Source organism: Aethalodelphis obliquidens, unplaced genomic scaffold (assembly GCF_003676395.1).
Source record: "Aethalodelphis obliquidens isolate GAN/ISIS:26980383/991018 unplaced genomic scaffold, ASM367639v1 scaffold51, whole genome shotgun sequence".
Classification (NCBI taxonomy): domain Eukaryota; kingdom Metazoa; phylum Chordata; class Mammalia; order Artiodactyla; family Delphinidae; genus Aethalodelphis; species Aethalodelphis obliquidens.
The window spans coordinates 12045879-12067922 of NW_020837995.1; the positions used below are offsets into that span (position 1 = coordinate 12045879).

The window sequence follows — 22044 nt, forward strand, 5'->3', positions numbered from 1 at the left end:
ATCTTAGTTCCCTGACCAGGGATTGAACACATACCCTCTTCAGTGGAAGCATGGAGTCGTAACCACTGGACCGCCAGGCAATTCCCTATCATCTCTATTTTATATACGATAAAATTGAGGCTTGGAAAAGAAAAGTAACTTTGGTTTATGACTTTGTTTTTGTTTCCCATCTCCTGGTACCAATTATATGGTAAAACCTGGTATGTAGTTTCTTAAACATCACTGTCCCGCTGCACAAAACTTCGTTTTTAAATAGTGAAATAAAAGCTCGAAGTGCCTTTTTGTGAGATTTGGGACTCTTGCTACATAGGATGTGGAATCACAAACTTTGGAGGTGGAAGGGGAGTCTTAGGAACTCATATTTTATGGTGGAAGAACTGATGCCCAGAGGAGTTAAACATCAACCAAAGTTACTCATTGTTCTGGTGGGAGACACAGCTTCTCTCTTCTTTTTTTTCTTTTTTAATAAATTTATTTATTAGTTTGTTTTTATTCTGGGCTGTATTGGGTCTTTGTTGCTGCTCATGGGCTTTCTCTAGTTGAGGCAAGTGGGGGCTACTCTTCGTTGCGGTACGTGGGCTTCTCATTGTCTTGGCTTCTCTTGTTGCAGAGCACAGGCTCTAGAGCACAGGCTCAGTTGCTCCGTGGCATGTGGGATCTTCCCAGACCAGGGCTCGAACCCGTGTCCCCTGCATTGGCAGGCAGATTCTTAACCACTGCGCCACCAGGGAAGCCCAAGGCTTCTCTCTTCTAGCCCACTGCTCTTGCCCCAGGGCCAAAGACTCAAGAATGTGCAGACTTCAGGTTTTCATACAATCATCTTTACTAGACATTGTTAAACATTTTAGCCAACAACAAGACATTCAAGATGCAATAAAAAAAAATTTTTTTTACTTGGGGACATCGTTTCTAGGTGATCATCAGCATTTCATAGCCATTTATTTGACAAAGAATTTGATCCAATGAATGCCATGTACTGTCAAGGTAAGCAAGACACAGCACAACCCAGCAGTTGTTCACAACTTGGGGAAGGGGCAGACATGCAATCAAACAATTAAAATAATTATGTACAAGCATGTACAAAGGTTTAGGGTGCTATAGAAATGTGTAAAGTGATGATTCTCAGCTGGGGGTGGGTCCCACTCCCATATACCCAACAGACACTTGGCAATGTCTGGAGACAGTTCTGGTTCTCACAACATGGGGGGGGGGGGCGGTGGTGGTGATACTGGTGATCAGAGGCCAGAAATGCTGCTAAACCTTCTAAAGTTCACAGGTCAGCGCCCCAGCAACAAAGACTTAGGCAGCCCAAAATGTCAATAGGGCTGAGGTTGAGAAACTGTGGTAGACAGCCAGCAAAATATTTTCTACAAGGGATGGGTGAGGGGGTTATATCTTGGGGGACTGGTTGTGGAAGAGTTTACTGAAGAGATAATGATTGGGGTTAGGGAGGGAAGATCCCCAGAATAAGGAACAACATGTACAAAGCCACAGAAGCATAGCATATTTGGGCAATCCCACACACTGGTGGAAGAGTTGTAGGCATTAAGGCTGGACAGCTAGGGAGGAGCTAGACATTCAAGAAAATATATTGAGTTAGAGGAATTACTGTAAGAAAAACTGGTTCCATGATGGCTCTTTATAAGTCACTCAGGAGCACAGTCTAGGTATGTACTGCTATGAGCTAAAACTGCTAAAGAAAGCTGTTTGAAATGAAGCTTTTCTCGTCTTGCTTCCTTATGGTCTGAAGTTTTCCAGGCATTTGTTACTTTCTCAGAGACAGAGTCCAAGCTGTTTCAATGGAATGTGAGCTCTGAGAGGTGGAATAACTATTAAAGCCACTTAGCTGGTGTCTCAGTGCTGTGATGAAATCGTGAGCAGGGATAAGGTGGTTATTTCTCATGTGTTAGACTTCTAGGCAGATGATAATGATTATTTCCTCTTTCGTAGAGTGCCCTAGGCCAGAAATGCGGATATGTGACCCTTAAGATTAGACTGCCACCTTGGATCTAAATGAGTTGCCTTCCCCTCCCTCACAAAAAATGGTGGGCAGGTAGGCCATTCCAGTCAGGGTTTCTCTCTCTCTTAAGCTAATGATGATCAAAGCAACTGACAAACTGTCACGGAATCTGTCAGACCTCACTCTGGCCTTCCCCGCCTCCCAGCTCCTGAACTTTCCCTCCTCTGTCATGCTCTGGGCCCATTCTTAGCAAACTAACAGGTCACAGACTTCTGGTCTGCAACCATCCTAGGCCTATTGAGCTCTGGTCCAAGTGCCTGCCTCTGTCCCCTGGTGGTGGCCTGATGATAGAGCTTCATGGAGGTGAGTTACCTTTTTCTAACTTAGCTGATTTCTGGAGCATAATGTGGAAAACTGGATCAAAGAAGAGGGTATGGATTTTACAGCATGAAAGAAAATTCAGGGGGATAGTTAACCTGTGGCAGCTTATAGCTTCTGTACTCTCTCTAGGCCTTGGAATAATTGAGAATTTAGAGAAGAGAGTTTGGTAGAAAAGTGATGAAACCTACCAAAAACTTTTGAGAAAAATTAAAATAAATACTATACAAAAATGTACTTTCCTTATTAATGTAATCACTTTATTATTTTAGATTGAAAAAATTTATTATGTGTAACTTGATTTGCTCATTATACTATCACACTTGGTATTTTATACTTAAAGTGGAGTTGATTAAACATTTTAAATTGAATTCCTTCAAGATCTCTTCGGAGCTAAAAATAAATGCTATTCTGAATTTAGTGTTTTCTTGATTGTTGTACAGATAAAAGAAAATGTTTATTTACTACAAGGAAGGTAAAAAACCTCACTAAAGTTCATCAACAAGAGATTGTGACACTGAGCCCTTAGGTTCTGAGTTATCATTTCCACCAGTTACTTTTTTGCGGTACGAGGGCCTGTCACTGTTGTGGCCTCTCCCGTTGCGGGGCACAGGCTCCGGACGCGCAGGCTCGGCGGCCATGGCTCACGGGCGCAGCCGCTCCGCGGCATGTGGGATCTTCCCGGACCGGGGCACGAACCCGTGTCCCCTGCATCGGTAGTCGGACTCGCAACCACTAGCGCCACCAGGGAAGCCCCACTTATCTACTTTAAAAAAAAAAATTTTAGGGCTTCCCTGGTGATGCAGTGGTTGCGAGTCCGACTACCGATGCAGGGGACACGGGTTCGTGCCCCGGTCCGGGAAGATCCCACATGCCGCGGAGCGGCTGCGCCCGTGAGCCATGGCCGCCGAGCCTGCGCGTCCGGAGCCTGTGCCCCGCAACGGGAGAGGCCCACGTACAGCAAAAAAAAAAAAATAATAATAATAAAATTTTTTACTTTTGTTGGTGTAATGTTGTGTTAGTTTCAGGTGTACAGCAAAGTGATTCAGTTATACATAAACATATGTTCATTCTTTTTTGGATTCTTTTCTCTTATACTTATCACAGAATATTGAGTAGAGTTCCCTGTGCTATACAGCATGTCCTTGTTGCTTATCAATCTTATACATAGTAGTGTGTGTACGTTCATCCCAAGCTCCTGATTTATCCCTCCCCCTACATTTCCCCTTTGGGAACCAAAAGTTTGTTTTCACTATCTGTAAGACTGTTTCTGTTTTGTAAATAAGTTCATTTGTATCATTTTTTAAAAAAATTAGATTCCTCATATGAGTGGTATCATATTTGTCTTTGTCTGATTTACTTCACTTAGTATGATAATCTCTAGGTCCATCCATGTTGCTGCAAATGGCATTATTTCATTCTTTTTATGGCTGAGTAATATTCCATTGTATATATGTACCACATCTTCTTTATCCAGTCCTCTGTTGATGGACATTTAGGTTGCTTCCATGTCTTGGTTATTGTAAATAGTGCTGCAATGAACATTGGGGTGCATGTATCTTTTTGGATTATGGTTTTCTCCAGATATATATCCAGGAGTGGGGGTACTGGATCATATGGTAGTTCTATTTTTAGTTTTTTAAGGAACCTCCATTCTGTTCTCCACAGTGGTTATACCAATTTATATTCCCACCAACAGTGTAGGAGGGTTCCCTTTTCTCCAAACCCTCTCCAGCATTTATTGTTTGTGTTTATAAAACACATGAAATAAAGTTCCTAAATGGCATCCACTTCCAAAAGATACTGCATACACAAGGATTAAAAACTGGCTCTAGTAGGCAAGACTTTCTCTTAAATCACCTTCAATTGGCCAGGTTCTTCTACAAGTTTTATCTTATACAGAATGCATCTAATTTTAAAGTTTTCAAGATAGTCTGAGTGGCTTAAAATGCAATGTTTTTTGTCCTTTCATATTCCCTGATGGGCATAATTTTCTGAGTTTGATCTTCCGAGCACATATTGAGAGAGGGTGGAGAATAAACATATTTTTTCCTCTTCACTTCCATTCAGCCAAGTACAAAAAAAAAAGGAATAATCTTTTAGAAAATCATTTGTTATCTTTGGTTAATGGAATTAAATGAATCATTAATATGTAAAGGGATGGTAAATTTAAAATTCTCACTGTACAACAGAACCATAGAAAATAAGACTAGAAATGAGTTTACAACATGTTGTAGAGAATTCTGAATTCTGCGGCCCTTTTAAAAAACTTATTTTGGTAGGTTATGGAGAGCAACAGAAGATTTTTGAGGCAGAGGAGGGTTAGCAATTATTATTTCTATTAGCATTATTAACTAGACTCTGTAGCTGATTAGACGATGGAGAATGAAGAAGAAAACAGCCAAAGATAATTCAGATTTCAAAACTGAGATACTGATAGTGCAATAGAAATAGGGAAGTCAAAAGAAGGAACTGATTTACAAAGAAAGACACGTTCTGTTTAAGTCGTGTTGAGTTTCAAGGACCCAGTTGTGGGCTCGGAGATGTGGGCTCCCAGAGATTCAGATTTGGGAGTCACCTCTATAGCAGCTATACATGAAGTTATGGGCATGAATAGCTCACTTGGTAAAAAGAGAGTATAGAACTAGAAGAGAGCTGAAGAAAGTCCTTGGTGATTATTTACTCAGAAAGAGAAGAAAAGGAAGAGAAACCAGCTGAGGCAGGGGAGTGGTCAGAGGCAAGAGAACTAGGACAGTACTGCACCACAACAGCCAAAGGAGAGACTCAATAAATCGAGGAGAATGAAGAATAAGTCATTAAATGAGTGTTTAGCAAACTCCATGGCAAGCTTTAAGAAAACAGTTTCTATAGAGTGCTGGGGTAGAGGGTCTGTAACAAAGCAGAGATTCAGACAGGTTACCTTAAGCAAAGAGGTAACCTCACTTATCCTGAGGATAAACATCCATCCCTCTAAACACATTTGTTGAGGCCCTACTATGGCAAGGTGTTGTGTTAGGTACAGGAATCCAGGAAAAGCCAAAGGACAGTGCTGTGGTTAACATAACAGAGCCACTCTCCACATTTGTTTCTATGTGTAATTCTTGTCTCTACCAACTAATTGACTCTTTCCACCCTACACCTCTGCATTTTTTTGCCTCCTGTTTAAAATTCATCTCTTAGATTCTGTTTCCTTATGATTCTCCATGCCATGACCTTTCTGTCCCAAACTCTACCTCATAGAAATCTTTAAGCTTTTGCTTTGACTGTCAATTTTCTGATTCTCTCTTTTGTTTCCATAGCTAAATTTGCAAGAGGTTCTGGTTTGCCCAGATCATCTTTTTTCATTGAGTTGTTGAACAGCCGATGGAATCAGTCAGAAGCCCACCTGTATTTTAATCACCTGTGGCCCGGGAGAAGTATTGGAGGCCACAAGCTATGTGCAGGCTTGACCTTTAGCATGAACTATGGGAACGACAGCAACTGTGATTAATATATCGAGTAGGTATTGGGGGTGAATCTCAGTTGTGCGAAGAACAGTGCATAGCCTTTTCTATAACACTGTTTATATTGACTTTGAGTCCCCATTCCTGTGGCTGGAAGGAAATTCAACTTGCAATCTTTGAAGAGAGGCATCCATATTGATTATTGCTGAAAGTTCATTTACTCAATCTGGTTAAGATGTGTATGGAGGACATATTGAAATATCCTCCCCCTTCCCTCCCCCCAACCCTTCTCTAAATACATAAAAAGGTTGGATAAATTGTGAAAAACAGTTGAAGCTTTGGTTTTCAAGTGGCAGAATAAAAACAGTGATTTTTTTTCCTCTTCTCAGAAATTCATCCTTCTTTAACTCAAAACTACAAGGAGAATGAAAAATAGACAAACTTTATTTGTGATGTAACTAGAAACACCTGTAAGCCTGGACTACAACCTATGAGTAAGAACTGCCCAATATAGTGAAAGTCAAACAGGAATGTGATAATGGATGCCTAAGGGTGCAGATTTTATACAAAGTGAGAGTGACATAGCTCTCCAAAGAAAGTGACCCAAGACCCACAAGTCCTTATTGTACTGAACAATAAGAACAGGCAAGCAGACTGAAGTAAGGGCTTTTTTTCCACCCATTTGACACAAAGACTTAGATACAGGGAAGGTGAAGCTGAAAAGGGACAAACAGCTTATTTGTAGAAAGCAGTCTGTTGGTGAGGAATAGTGAAGGACATAGACTCTGCATTGTAAGCAACCCTGAAATGCTAATCATGGGAAACAGCAAGGGCTATAAGAACTCATGCAAATACTATTTCATAAAGAAAATGGCCTTAAATATGGTACTGCCTCCACCCTCTTGCAAGTCTCTTGCAAACAGCTGACTCAGGAAGAACTCACCTCATTCAGTGTTTAAAGAAACAAAAATATAAGTAGCATCCATTAAACAAGAGTGGGGAGAAATGTCCAGAGCAAAGCGCAGAGAACTATGGAGTTAGAGAATATGAGAAGGAAATTAAGAGGAATGTGGGATAGAGTGAGAGACTCTGACATTTGTCTGATAGGAGTTTCAGAAAGACTGCAGAGAATACACGAGAGGTAATATTCCAAGAGAAAATGGCTATATTCGGTTCAGGCAGGCAAGATCCCGGTTTGGGAAGATCAGGTATCAGGGGTAAGGAACACAGGCAGTGTGGGAAACTAGGGAGTAAAGGTCTAGGGACTCAAGCTAAAGAATTTGGATAGAAAGAGGTGAAGATATAGGTATGGAAAGAGAGCAAAAGAGTCATCAATGAGTATGGAATTTGATGGATGGTGAGGCAAAGGAATTTTAGCCATGTTCCCTTGGCTAGAACAGATCTATGAGTGAAACTAAGCTCACAAACAGAGGCAAACACAAAGTTATGACTGGGAATGGAGGGTTAGAAATGAAGAATAAGGAGTTCTGGACACTCAGATTCTCAAGGGGATGTACAGAAGATGGAGACAGCGCTGGTCTTAGGGTTAGAATTCTTTGGATTCCCTCAATTCTACCACTGACTTGAGTGTCAGAGCAAGTTCTGAGTTCTAGTTTTCCTTTCAAGAGCATGAGACTAACCCATGGACCAATCCTCAGGGATTCTGCCTCAGAATAAATATTGTCTATATTTAAGTTTTTCATCCTTCAGAGGCCACAATATGCAAATTGAAAAATAGTGTATGTACATTTAACATTTCTTTTCCCCCCATAATAATCTTCCTCACTTTTGTCTGCCCAAGATTTGATCTTTTAAGTCCCATCTTAGATATCCTATATATTTCCCTTGACCACACCCCCTAGTCATGCATCAGGGACCCATCTATTATGCTCTCCTAAAACGTACTTATCTCTATTATATTGATACAAATGATCCTCCTACTTTGAGGAGGTTTCATCTCAGTCCCCATTTTTATACTCCTGGATCATAGTTTTTTGTTTTTTTTGCGGTACGCGGGCGTCTCACTGTTGTGGCCTCTCCCGCTGCGGAGCACAGGCTCCGGACCCGCAGGCTCAGTGGCCATGGCTCACGGGCCTAGCTGCTCCGCGGTGGGGCACGAACCCGTGTCCCCTGCATCAGCAGGCGGATTCTCAACCACTGCGCCACCAGGGAAGCCCAGGATCATAGCTTTTCATCTTTAGCATTTAGGAAAAGGTAAGAATACAGAGAGCTGGTAATGGAATATGCTGGGAGCAGTGGATCCTGGCATTGGAAAGTCTAAGGTGGGCAAGGTCACTTCAGGAATTCTGGCAGAAAACTCTGCAGGAAGTAGAGTCCAAACTCCTGGAATCTGGGAAGTCAATGGTGACAGCAAGGTCTTCCACACAGCTAAGTCAGACAAACCCCACAGGGTCCCTGAGGCTACAGAAATTCAGTTCTGGTAAAGATGTGACCTGTGAGATGAAACACCAGACTTTCTTTCAGGCCAGCCTCTCCTTGCTAATTCCAGAGCAGAAACAGGTTCTATCCATGGCTGGTGCTCAGATGAGACAGAAAACGGTGAGTGGAGTGGGTAGGGAAGTACCACCCCTAGACCTGGGCAATGAAGGGCTTTTCCTTTGGCTTATGCTTTAAGGCTCCCACTCTGACCCTTCTCCAACTACGTTCCTCTTTACAAGATACAGAGTCCATGAGACCACAGAGCCCATGCTCTCTCCTACTTTAAATTACATGACATGTACCCAGGACTCTAAAATTATCTGTCCAAAAGATTCTGAGTCCACTGTTAGGACTTCCATAGCTCCCATAGGCAACTGTGTGCCTAAAGGGCAGTTGTGTATAGGGGTGTGTGTACATGTATGGAGCTTGGTTGTGTGGGCTAGGTTTTCCACACACATGCTTATGAGGTATGGCACAGGGTGAGGGGGTTGGGAGGGGAAGAAGAATGGGCCAGGGACTTCTAGTTGTACTTTGCCTTGGCCCACAAGTGCTAGTGGAAACCCAGATATGAGCAGTTCATGGGCAGAGCCTCTATCTTACCCACTTCTATGCCCCAGCAAGTATGGTCATTAGAACAGAGCTGGAATTATTCAATGTTTACTTCATCAGACTCTTAGGTATTGAGCTCAAAGCCACTTCTGGTGGCTACTTTTTGATAATAGTAGCTATAATACAGCATTCTTCAATGCAGGATACTGTCAATATAAAAATTCTTGCTCTGGAGTCAGATATAGCTTCAATCTTTTAAAATTGAGGTAAAACTCACATAACATAAAATTAACCATTTTATTATTTTTTAACCATTTTAAAGTATACAATTCAGTGACATTTAGGTCATTCACAACACTGTGCAACCACCACTTCTATCTAGTTCCAAAATATTTTCATCGCCCTCCCAAAGAAAACCCATACCATTACGAAGTCACTTCCCACTTCTCCGTCCCCCAGCTTCTGGCAACAACTAATATGCTTTCTGTCTCTATGGATTTCTGTCTCTATGGATTTACTATTTACTCTATGGATTTACCTATTCTGGATATTTCATATAAATGGAATCATATAATATGTGACTTTTTATGTCTGGCTTCTTTCATTTAGCATAATGTTGTTGTAGCAGATATCAGTGCTTCATTCCTTTCTATGGCTGAATAACCTTTCATTTTATGGATATGCCACATTTTATCCATTCATTAACTGATGGAATTTGGGTTGTTTCCATCTGTGGCTACTGCAAATAGTGCTGCTATTAACATTTGCATACAAGTTTTTGTTTGAATATCTGTTTTCAACTCTTTTGGGTATATACCTAGGAGGAGAGTTGTTGGATTATATGGTAATTCTCTGGTTAACTTTTAGAGGAACTGACAAGCTGTTTTCCACAGCAGCTGCACCATCTTACACTTTCAACAGCAATATACGAGGGTTCCAATTTCTCCATATCCCCACCAATATTTGTTATTTTCCATGAAAAAATATAACAATCTTAGTGGGTATGAAGTGGGATATCACTGTAGTTCTCATTTGCATTTTCCTAATGATGTTGAACATCTTTTCATGTGCTTGTTGGCCATCTGTCTATCTTTGAGAAATGTCTGTTCAAGTCCTTTGCTAATCTGTAAATTGAGCATCTTTTTGTTGTTGATTTGTAAGAGTTCTTTATATATTCTGGATTCTAGACCCTTAGGTATATATATTTGCAAATATTGCCCCCCACTCCCACTATTCTGTGAATTGCCTTTTCACTATGTTGTGAAAAGAAAACTAAAATCAGTTTCTTTTTTTGTGATGTCTTTATCTGGTGTTAATATCAGGATAATGCTACCCTCATAGAAAGAGTTAGGAAATGTTCCCTTCTATTTTCTGGAAGAGTCTGGAAAGGAGTGATGTTAATTCTTCTTTAAATGTTTGGTAGAATTCACCAGTGAAGTTATCTGGTCCTGGGCTTTTCTTTGTTGGGAGGTTTTAAATGATTGATTCAATCTCTTGTTATAGGTCTGTTCAGATTTTCAATTTTTCCTTGGGTCGGTTTTGGTAATTTCTGTGTTTTTCTATTTCATCTAGGTTATCCAATTTATTGGCATACAGCTTTTCATAGTATTCTCTTATAATTCTTTTCTATTTCTGTACATTCTGTGGTAATGTCCCTACTTTCATTTCTTTTTTATTTTATTTACTTTATTTTTGGCTGTGTTGGGTCTTCGTTGCTGTGCATGGGCTTTCTCTAGTTGTGGCGAGCGGGGGCTACTCTTCGTTGCAGTGCGCGGGCTTCTCATTGTGGTGGCTTCTCTTGTTGCGGAGCACAGGCTCTAGGCGCACAGGCTTTAGTAGTTGTGGCTCATGGGCTCTAGAGCACAGGTTCAGTAGTTGTGGCGCACAGGCTTAGTTGCTCCGTGGCAAGTCCTCTATTTCCTTACTGATAGATACTCTGTCTAGTTGTTCTATTCATTATTGAAAGCTTAGTATTGGAGCCTACAACTATGAATGTAGAACTACCTATTTCTAACTTCAATTCTGTCAGTTTTTGCTTCACATACTTTGGTGCTCTATTGTTAAGTGTGTATATGTTTATAATTGTTATCTCTTCTTGATAGATTGACCCTTTTATCAATATATAATGTCCTTATTTTCTCTTGTAACAATTTTTGTCTTAAGTCAATTTTTGTTTAATATTGGTGTAGCCACTCCATTTCTCTTTTGGTAATTATTTGTATGAAATATCTTTCCCATCCTTTCATTTTTAACCTATTTATTCTGGGCTTCCTTGGTGGAGCAGTGGTTAAGAGTCCTCCTGCCAATGCAGGGGACATGGGTTTGAACCCTGGTCTGGGAAGATCCCACATGCCGCAGATCAACAAAGCCCGTGCGACACAACTACTGAGCCTGCACTCTAGAGCCTGTGAGCTACAACTACTGAAGCCCACGCGCCTAGAGCCTGTGCCCCACAACAAGAGAAACCACTGCAATGAGAAACCCACGTACCGCAACGAAGAGTAGCCCTTGCTCGCCGCAACTAGAGAAAGGCACACACAGCAACAAAGAACCAAAAGCAGCCATAAATAAATAAATAAATAAATAAATAACTATTAAAAAAAAGTGAATCTCCTGTAGACAGCATATAGTTAGATCATGTTCTTTTTATCCATTCTCTCAATCTCTGCCTTTGAATCACAGGTTAATCCATTTTCATGTAAAGTAATTACTGATAAGGAAAGACTCACTTATGCCATTTTTCTATTTATTTTCTACATGTAATATCTTTTTTGTTTCTAAATTCTGTTACTGCATTCAAATAAATTTGTTCTTAGTGTCCCATTTTGATTCCCTTTCCTTTTCTTTTTCTATATATTGTTTTTATATATTGTCTAGTATTTTTCTTTATTGGTTACTCAGGGGATTAAAATTAGTATTTGAATTTTCTAACAAGCAAGCTAGAAATTCAATTCACATTAATCAAGTGTGAATTAATACCAACTTAGTTTCAATAGTACACAAAAACTCTGTTACTTCCCAGCTCCACTTCCCCCTTTATGTTGTCATTGTCACCAATTACATCTTTATACATTGTATGCCCATTAATGTATGCTTATAATTATTGTTTTATGAATTTATTAAATGATAAAGCAGTTAAAAACCAGAAACTGCATGGGCTTCCCTGGTGGCGCAGTGGTTTTGAGTCCACCTGCCGATGCAGGGGACACGGATTCGTGCCCCCGTCTGGGAAGATCCCACATGCCGCGGAGCGGCTGGGCCCGTGAGCCATGGCTGATGAGCCTGCACGTCTGGAGCCTGTGCTCCGCAAGGGGAGAGGCCACAGCAGTGAGAGGCCCGCGGTAGACATATATACATGTAGGGGTTTAAAAACCAGAAACTGCAACAATTTTGTCTTTTATATTTACCTATGTTTACCTTTACCATTGTTCTTTATTTCTTCATGTCTTCAAGTTACTTTCTAGTGTCCTTTTATTTTAGCCTGAAGGACTCCCTTTAACATTTCTTGTAGAGCAGGTCTACTAGTGATTACCTCCATCAGTTTTTGTTTATCTCCTCTTTCATTTTTGAAGGTTAGTTTTGATGAATATAGAATTCTTAGTTAACATTTTTTTCCCTACATTTTAAATATATCATCCCACTGTCTTCTGGCTTCCATGTTTTTGAAGGAGAAATCAGCAGTATATCTTATTGAGGCTCTCTTGTACATGATGAACTGCTGCTTTTTTTTTTTCTGCTTTCATGATTCTCTTTGTCTTTGTCATTTGACAGTTTGACTATACTGTGTCTTGGCATGATCTCTTTGAATTTATCCTGCTTGGAGTTTGTTGAGTTCCTTGGATGTTTATAGATTCATGTCTTTCATCATATTTGGGAACTTTTCAGCCATTATTTCTTCAAATATAGTTTCCGCACATTTCTCTCTCTCCTCTCTTTCTGGGACTTCCATTATGCATATGTTGGTATGCCTGATAGTGTCCCAAAGGTCTCTTAGGCTCTGTTCATTTTGGTCATTCTTTTCTCTTTCTACTCTTCAGTGAATTTTTAATTTCAGTTATTGTACTTTTCATTTCCAAATTTTCTATTTGGTTCCTTTTCATTATTTGTCTCTTTATTGATAGTCTCTATGTGATGAGACATTGTTCTCCTGGCTTCCTGTAGTTCTTTGTCCATGGTTCCTTTAGCTGTTTAACCATATTTAAGATAGTTGATTTAAAGTCTTTGTCTAGTAAGTCCAAATCCTGGGTTTCCTTAGGGAAATTTTCTATCAATTTTTCTTCCCCTGTGAATAGGTCATACTTTCTTGTTTTTTTGCATGGCTTTTTTGTTTGAAACTGGATATTTTGAATATTATAATGCGGCAACTCTGGAAATGAAATTCTCCCTACCTGTTTTTCTTTTTCCTGCTTATTTTGGGTTGCTGTTTTTCACTTAGTGACTTTTCTAAATTATTTTCTTACAGTTTGCTATCTCTGTCATGTGTGGCCACTGAAACTTATGTTCCATTAACTTAGTGGTCAGCTAGTGTTCTGACAAAATTTGGCTCAAATGCTTGGACCCAAGAAGAGAAAAAAATAAAATAAAATTGAATCTTCCAGTCTTTACCAATTGGCTCTGTGTTGGGCACTCCTTCAACATTTAGCCAGGCCACTTACAACTCTGTCTTAGCCTTTACTTCTCACTCATGTGGAGCCTGACGGTCAGCCAGAAGTGAAAGCTTAGTGTCTTCTCAGGCATTTTCTGTACAGATATCCAGACCTGGGCATGCACTTGGGCTTCTTGACTCCCCAGTACACACTGGAGCTTTTAAAAGCTCTTATGCCCCACACATCTTATTTTCTAACTTCCTTCCAAGGCTTTTTGGGCTTGTCCTATTATCCCTTCCCACAGGCTGCTGTATCCAATCCTTTTGCCTTTAAGTACATTCAGCAAAAGCCTCCCAGGAGCTGCCCCAGCCCTGGGAACTCTCTGGGTTGGACAAAACAAAGGCAAGCCCTTGTTCTGACCCTTGAGGGAGCCACCAAAGTGGAAAATACTACCACAATTCTTTGAGAATAAAGTACATATTTCCTCTGGCACTAGCAAACTGCACCAAGAGTGCAACTGCCATCTTCATGGCTGTCACCAATTTGGAGAGTGAGGGATGGTAAGTGAATGAAAACACTACAGTACATTCTTACTACAATGTGGCAGCTTCTTTCTTCCTTTAGTTTTCCCTACTTGTTTTATATATATATATATATATATATATATATATATATATATATATATATATTTTTTTTTTTTTACTACGTCCTGGAGTTCTGCAAAGGTTGATTCTGACAGTTTTTGCAAGTTTATTAGTCGTTTTTTTGGAGTTCTCCCTTGACTTCCTCCTCTGCCATATTTAGTGAAGTCCGTACTGAACTGAAAATTTTAATCTACTGCATTTTGTACTTAAATTTAAAACTCAGAGCTTAAGCATATTTAGTACAAGTGAGGAAATAAAATGAATCAGGCAGCTGCTAAAGGCCCAATTCAATGTTCTTCTGTAGAAAAGTGTGCAATGGTTACTATTAATCAATAGGAAGGGTTGGGCTTCCCTGGTGGCGCCGTGGTTGAGAGTCTGCCTGCCGATGCAGGGGATGTGGGCTCGTGTCCCCAGTGCGGGAAGATCCCACGTGTCACGGAGTGGCTGGGCCCGTGAGCCATGGCCGCTGAGCCTGCGCGTCCGGAGCCTGTGCTCCGCAACGGGAGAGACCACAACAGTGAGAGGCCCGTGTACCACAAAAAAAAAAAGGGAAGAGTTGGGATCCTTTTTCAGTTTAATGCTTTGCGTGACCTATCAAAACTACTCTTGTTTTATTGACTCATGTTCTTAAAGTCTATCTGAAGCCTCTGCTGGCTCTACAAATTGAAATCCCCAAACTGTTCAGAACTACAGAGAAAGAAGGTATTTTCTTCCTGAGTTCTCTTCTCAAAATGAGGGGTGGGAAGTACTAGGTAATGATAGTGCCTGCTTGGCCCACTGAGTTTGGACTTGGACACCTGAGTCTAGGTAGAGTGAGAGCATATTTGTTGGCTCCAGAGATCAGCTTGAGAGTAAAAAAGACTGGCTTATTTAAATCACTCAGAATCTGGGTGCTAATTGGCCAGAAAAGACTCTTTCCTGCCCTTCTCTCTTCTTCCCCTTTTACTTTTTCTGTGTGTTTTTTCCCCCACAACTTGCCCTTGATTTGTGGCCCTTAGCCTTATACATAAGAGAGAGAGGTGGTCATGTAAGTGGTATAGTTAGAGTATAGCCAGGAATGCAGCATCTAAAAGAGTACTAAAGTGGGATTTCCCTGGCGGTCCAGTGGTTAAGACTCCACGTTGCCACTGCAGGGGAAGTGGGTTCGATCCCTGGTCAGGGAACTGAGATTCTACATGCTGTGTGGCATGGGCAAAAAAAAATTTTTTTTCTATTATTGTACCTTTATTTTATTTTTTCCTTTTTCTTTTTTTAACATCTTTATTGGAGTATAATTGCTTTACAATGTTGGGTTAGTTTCTGCTGCTGTAATAACAAAGTGAATCAGCTATATGTATACATATATCCCCATATCCTGTCCCTCTTGCGTCTCCCTCCCACCCTCCCTATCCCACCCCTCTAGGTGGTCATAAAGCACCGAGCTGATCTCCCTGTGCTATGCGGCTGCTTCCCACTAGCTATCTATTTTACATTTGGTAGTATATATATGTCCATGCCACTCTCTCACTTCGTCCCAGCTTACCCTTCCCCCTCCCCATGTCCTCAAGTCCATTCTCTACGTCTGCGTCTTCATTCCTATCCTGCTCCTAGGTTCATCAGAACCACTTTTTTTCCTTTTTTTTAGATTCCATATATATGTGTTAGCATACGGTATTTGTTTTTCTCTTTCTGACTTACTTCACTCTGTATGACAGACTCTAGGTCCATCTACCTCACCACAAATAACTCAATTTTGTTTCCTTTTATGGCTGAGTAATATTCCATTGTATATAGGTGCCACATCTTCTTTATCCATTCACCTGTAGATGGACACTTAGGTTGCTTCCACGTCCTGGCTATTGTAAATAGAGCTGCAGTGAACATTGTGGTACATGTCTCTTTTTGAATTATGGTTTTCTCAGGGTATATGCCCAGTAGTGCGATTGCTGGGTCACATGGTAGTTCTATTTTTAGTTCTTTAAGGAACCTCCATACTGTTCTCCATAGCAGCTGTATCAATTTACATTCCCACCAACAGTGCAAGAGGGTTCCCTTTTCTCCACACCCTCTCCAGCATTTATTGGTTTTTTTTTAACATCTTTATTGGGGTATAATTGCTTTACAATGGTGTGTTAGTTTCTGCTTTATAACAAAGTGAATCAGTTATACATATACATATGTTCCCATATCTCTTCCCTCTTGCGTCTCCCTCCCTCCCACCCTCCCTATCCCACCCCTCCAGGCGGTCACAAAGCACCGAGCCAATATCCCTGTGCCATGCGGCTGCTTCCCACTAGCTATCTACCTTATGTTTGTTAGTGTATCTATGTCCATGCCTCGCTCTCGCCCTGTCACAGCTCACCCTTCCCTCTCCCCATATCCTCAAGTCCGTTCTCCAGTAGGTCTGTGTCTTTATTCCTGTCTTACCCCTAGGTTCTTCATGACATTTTTTTTTCTTAAATTCCATATATATGTGTTAGCATACGGTATTTGTCTTTCTCTTTCTGACTTACTTCACTCTGTATGACAGACTCTAGATCTATCCACCTCATTACAAATAGCTCAATTTCGTTTCTTTTTATGGCTGAGTAATATTCCATTGTATATATGTGCCACATCTTCTTTATCCATTCATCTGTTGATGGACACTTATGTTGTTTCCACCTCCTGGCTATTGTAAATAGAGCTGCAATGAAAATTTTGGTACATGACTCTTTTTGAATTTTGGTTTTCTCAGGGTATATGCCCAGTAGTGGGATTGCTGGGTCATATGGTAGTTCTATGTGCAGTTTTTTAAGGAACCTCCATACTGTTCTCCACAGTGGCTGAACCAATTCACATTCCCACCAGCAGTGCAAGAGTGTTCCCTTTTCTCCACACCCTCTCCAGCATTTATGGTTTCTAGATTTTTTGATGATGGCTATTCTGACTGGTGTGAGATGATATCTCATTGTAGTTTTGATTTGCATTTCTCTAATGATTAATGATGTTGAGCATTCTTTCATGTGTTTGTTGGCAGTCTGTATATCTTCTTTAGAGAAATGTCTATTTAGGTCTTCTGCCCATTTTTGGATTGGGTTGTTTGTTTTTTTGATATTGAGCTGCATGAGCTGCTTGTAAATTTGGGAGATTAATCCTTTGTCAGTTGCTTCATTTGCAAATATTTTCTCCCATTCTGAGGGTTGTCTTTTGGTCTTGTTTATGGTTTCCTTTACTGTGCAAAAGCTTTGAAGTTTCATTAGGTCCCATTTATTTTTGTTTTTATTTCCATTTCTCTAGGAGGTGGGTCAAAAAGGATCTTGCTGTGATTTATGTCATAGAGTGTTCTGCCTATGTTTTCCTCTAAGAGTTTGATAGTTTCTGGCCTTACATTTAGGTCTTTAATCCATTTTGAGCTTATTTTTGTGTATGGTGTTAGGGAGTGATCTAATCTCATACTTTTACATGTACCTGTACATTCCTGCCACCTTTATCAAAGATAAGGTGTCCATATGTGCATGGGTTTATCTCTTGGCTTTCTATCCTGTTCCATTGATCTATCTTTCTGTTTTTGTGCCAGTACCATACTGTCTTGATTACTGTAGCTTTGTAGTATAGTCTGAAGTCAGGGAGCCTGATTCCTCCAGCTCTGTTTTTCGTTCTCAAGATTGCTTTGGCTATTCGGGGTCTTTTGTGTTTCTATACAAATTGTGAAATTTTTTGTTCTAGTTCTGTGAAAAATGCCAGTGGTAGTTTGATAGGGATTGCATTGAATCTGTAGATTGCTTTGGGTAGTAGATTCATTTTCACAATGTTGATTCTTCCAATCCAAGAACATGGTATATCTCTCCATCTATTTGTATCATCTTTAATTTCTTTCATCAGTGTCTTATAATTTTCTGCATACAGTCTTTTGTCTCCTTAAAAAATAAAAGTAAAAGAGTACTAAAGCTTGAAATTCTGTGATTTAAAATGTATTACTTTGAACTACCAGTTCAAGATGGCAGGCTGCACATACTGTCCACCTTCTCAAAAATCCCATACAAATTTCATAAAGTATATATATAACAAAAAATAAATCCACAACTGTGCTAGAACACAGTGAATTGCTAGGAGTGGACCAAGAACACTGGGGAATGTTTGCATGATATAAAGAAAATGGGATTTAGTGGTATAGAAACCAAACTGATAAAAAATCTGCAGCACAACTCTAGAGAAGGAGAGACTGTTGAAGTGTTAGATCCTGACAAAACACTTTAATAACTTTAAGTTCAAAGTCAGCTGTGCTTACAGTAGAATAAGGCTAAAGAAAGTTCAACTGAGTATTAATTGAGAGGTTGGCAGAGATGGACTAGTTCTTGGCTCTGTGTAAACCAGCTTTGTGTTAGCGCCAGGTACAGCTGGCAAGAGCCTCTCTCTAAACAATTCAGAATATGCTCTCAGTGTAGGAGTGAAAGCTGGAGAGAGAACAGGACAGTGTTCCTGGTAACTTCAAATTCTTACAACAGACGTGGGACCTTCACACACTGAAGGGATGTTTATCTGTTGGCACATTCCAACTGATTCATTTAAATCTACTATTGCACTAACTTCTTATATGCCAAAGAGACTCACAGAACTGCAATGTTAATAGATCTAGGCTTTCATTTATAAAATGGATATTTAAGAATCATCAGAAATTTTGAGTAATACCTGCAATATGAAAGAGAAATCTCAAGCTCACCAGCAGAACAAATAACCAGAACAAAGAAACAAGAGTTACTACCGGAAACAAAAGAGAACTAAAAAAATTTTAATCTACATCTCAATAGAGATTAAAGAGAACAACTTCATCCTGGAATATTTGAGAAAGGAATAACTAAACAACAAGAAAGCAGTCTTGGAAGTTAAAAACATGATTGCCTTCTAGCCAAAAATAGCTCTGAGAAAGGATTGAATATCAGAATGAATGCAGCCAAAACTGAATTAGTGGATTAGAATATCAAATTTAAGAATGCTTCTAGAATGTAAAGGGGTGGTGGAGGGAAAGAGAGCAAGAAGCTTTAAATAAAAATTATGAGACAAAGATGTTAGATGTAGTAGATTTAATGTCCATCTAATATGAAGTCTAAAGGAAGAAAACAGAAGATAAAAAGGAAGAAATAACCAATAAAGTTAAATAAGAATTATCTGAGCTAAATAATGTTTTGATTGTTTAGGCTAAAAAGATCACTTAATACTGAGAAATACTGAAAAGCGAAATAAACTTAGAGCCATCCTGCTAAAAATTTGTGAATTTCCAAATAAAGAGAAAATCCTACAAGTTTCTAGAGGGAAATAAACTCATTCCTAAAGGAAGTGAGAATCAAACTGGCACTGGATTTCTCATCCGTAACACTAAATGCAAATAATGGAAGATGTCTATAAAGTACTCAGAGGGAAAGGTTTGGAACTGAAAGTTCTAAACCTACACAAGCTATCATTCAAATGCTAGGACAAAATAGGGTTACTACTACTGGAAGTGAAATTATTCCAATGGAATACACTCCCTATTCAGACTTTCTTTAAAAATTACTTGAAGATATACATTTTAAGTTCCATTTCTGGTAAAACTGTGAACCATTTATCCTGGAAAACCTACCACTATAGAACATCTAGAAATGCCAGTTAAGCTGTAACAAACATCCTCTGTAATGCATACTTGAGTGTAAAAGAAAGTAAAGAGAAACTCCAAAGAATACTTGGAAAGCAGTGAGATGGGCTGGAGTTACTGAGAGCGGTATCTGCACTGAGACCTTTTGTGTATCTCAGGAAAACCCAGATTTAACAATCTTTAGACCCATATCAAGTATGTAGTTGGACCTGAGAACCTTGAATAAAGGTAAAACATTTGAAGAGCTACATCCTCAGTGAAGGAGTAGCAAAGAGAAAAAAAATAAAAAACTTAACTATCTTGATCTGGGGTCTGAGTGATAAACAAGAGTGTCCCTAGAGAATTTTTAACCACAAGCTTGCCCTCATACAGGGTTAGGCTTAAAATTTACAATCCCTTTATGATCTAGAGATTTGAAACCAATAATACTAACATAAAATAGTGGAGGCTGGTAGTAATCTGGATCTCCAAGCAGAAATAAACACAGATATTCTCTGTAGGGACTCACCTTTAATCTAGGCAAAGTATAAAATAGAAGAGATTTATAAACCAAATTACACTAAAATTAAGAACTTCTGTTCATGGGAAGACACTATAATAGGGGTGAAAAGACAAGCCATATACTGAGAGGTGGGAGAAGATATTTACAACACAACCAAAATAGAACTAGTATCTGGAATATATAGAGAACTACTGTGAATCATTAAGAGGACAAACAACTCATTAGAAAAAAATGAACAAAAGACTTAAATGGACACTTCTTCTCTTAACAAAAGAGGATCCACAAATACATGAAAAAATGTTCAACTGCATTAGTAATCACAAAAATGCAAATTGAAGTTATACTGAGGTACCATTACATACCTGCTGGTTTGGCAAAAAATAGAAAATTTGACAATAATATGTGTTAGTGAGGATATGGAACAACCAAAATTTTCATCCTCTGCTAGTAGTGTAAATTGCTACATTTATTTTGGCAAACAGTTTGGTATTATCTAGTAAAGGTAAAGAGTTACATATCCCATGATCTAGCAATGCTATTTCTAGGTACAGATCCTTGAGAAACGCTTACACATGTTCACAAAGAGACACAAACAAGAATGCTATTAATAGCATTGAGCATTTTTTACAGATTGAAGGTCTGTGTCAACCCTGTGCTGTGCAAGTCTATCAGTGCCATTTTTCCAAAAGCATTTGCTCACTTTGTGTCTCTGTGTCACATTTTGATAATTCTTGTAATATTTCAAACTTTCAAGTTATTATATTAATTATCTGAGGTATTATATATTATTATATTTATTATTATATAATTATATATTATTATTGTATTTATTATCACAGATAATGTTATCTGTGATTAGGGATCTTTGATGTTACTCTTGTAATTGTTCTGAGGCCCCACAGATCACACTCACGTAAAACAGGGAACTTAATCGATAAAGGTTGTTTGTGTTCTGATTGCTACACAGATAGGTCATTCCTTTGTCCCTCTCCCTTTCCCTGGGCCTCCCTATTCCCTGAGACATAACAATATTGACATTTGGCTGACTAATAACCCTACAATGACCTCTAAGTGTTCAAGTGAAAGGAAGAACCACATGTCTCTCACCTCAAATCAAAAGCTAGAAATGATTTAAGCTTGGTGAGGAAGGCATGTCAAAAGCCAAGATAGGCCAAAAGCTAGGCCTCTTGTGCCAGTTAGCCAAGTTGTGAATGCAAAGAAAATGTTCTTGAAGGAAATTAAAAGTGCTACTCCAATAAGCATGTGAATAGTAAGAAAGTGAAACAGCCTTATTGCTGATAATGGAGAAAGCTTTAGTGCTCTGGATAGAAGATCAAACCAGCCACAACGTTCCCTTAAGTCAAAGCCTAATCTAGAGCAAGGCCCTAATTCTCTTCCTATGAAGGCTTAGAGAGGTGAGGAAGCTGCAGAAGAAAAGTTTGAATCTAGCCGAAGTTGCTTCATGAGGTTTAAGGAACCATCTCCATAACATAAAATTCAAGGTGAAGTAGCAAGTGCTGATGTAGAAGATGCAGCAAGTTATCCACAAGATCTAGCTAAGATCATTGGTGAAGGTGACTACACTAAACAACAGATTCTCAATGTAGATAAAACAGCCTTATATTGGAAGAAGATGCCATCTAGAACTTTCATAGCTAGAGAGGAGTCGTCAATGGTTGGCTTCTAATCCTCAAAGGCCAGGCTGACTCTCTTGCTAAGGGCTAATGCAGCTGATAACTTTAAGTTGAAGCCAATGCTCATTTACCATTCTGAAAATCCTAGGACCCTTAAGGTTTACATTAAATCTACTCTGCCTGTGCTCTATAAACAAAGCCTAGATGACAACACATCTGTTGACAACATGGTTTACTGAATATTTTAAGTCCACTGTTGAGACCTACTGCTCAGAAAAAGATTCCTTTCAAAATATCATTGACAATTCATCTGATCACT

General features: G+C 39.4%; 1 protein-coding gene across 5 annotated transcripts in view; it reads left to right on the forward strand.

Annotated features, from left to right (window-relative positions):
* The first annotated feature begins 1954 nt into the window (after positions 1 to 1954).
* Positions 1955 to 22044, forward strand: part of TRIM69 (tripartite motif containing 69) — a 37224-nt gene continuing 17134 nt past the window's right edge. For all 5 annotated transcript variants that reach the window (XM_027084247.1, XM_027084248.1, XM_027084250.1 and 2 more), the window contains exon 1: positions 1955 to 2323. In XM_027084247.1, coding sequence (XP_026940048.1) covers positions 2318 to 2323 — 6 coding nt within the window. In that variant the 5' untranslated portion in view covers positions 1955 to 2317. The remainder of the gene's footprint in view (positions 2324 to 22044) is intronic.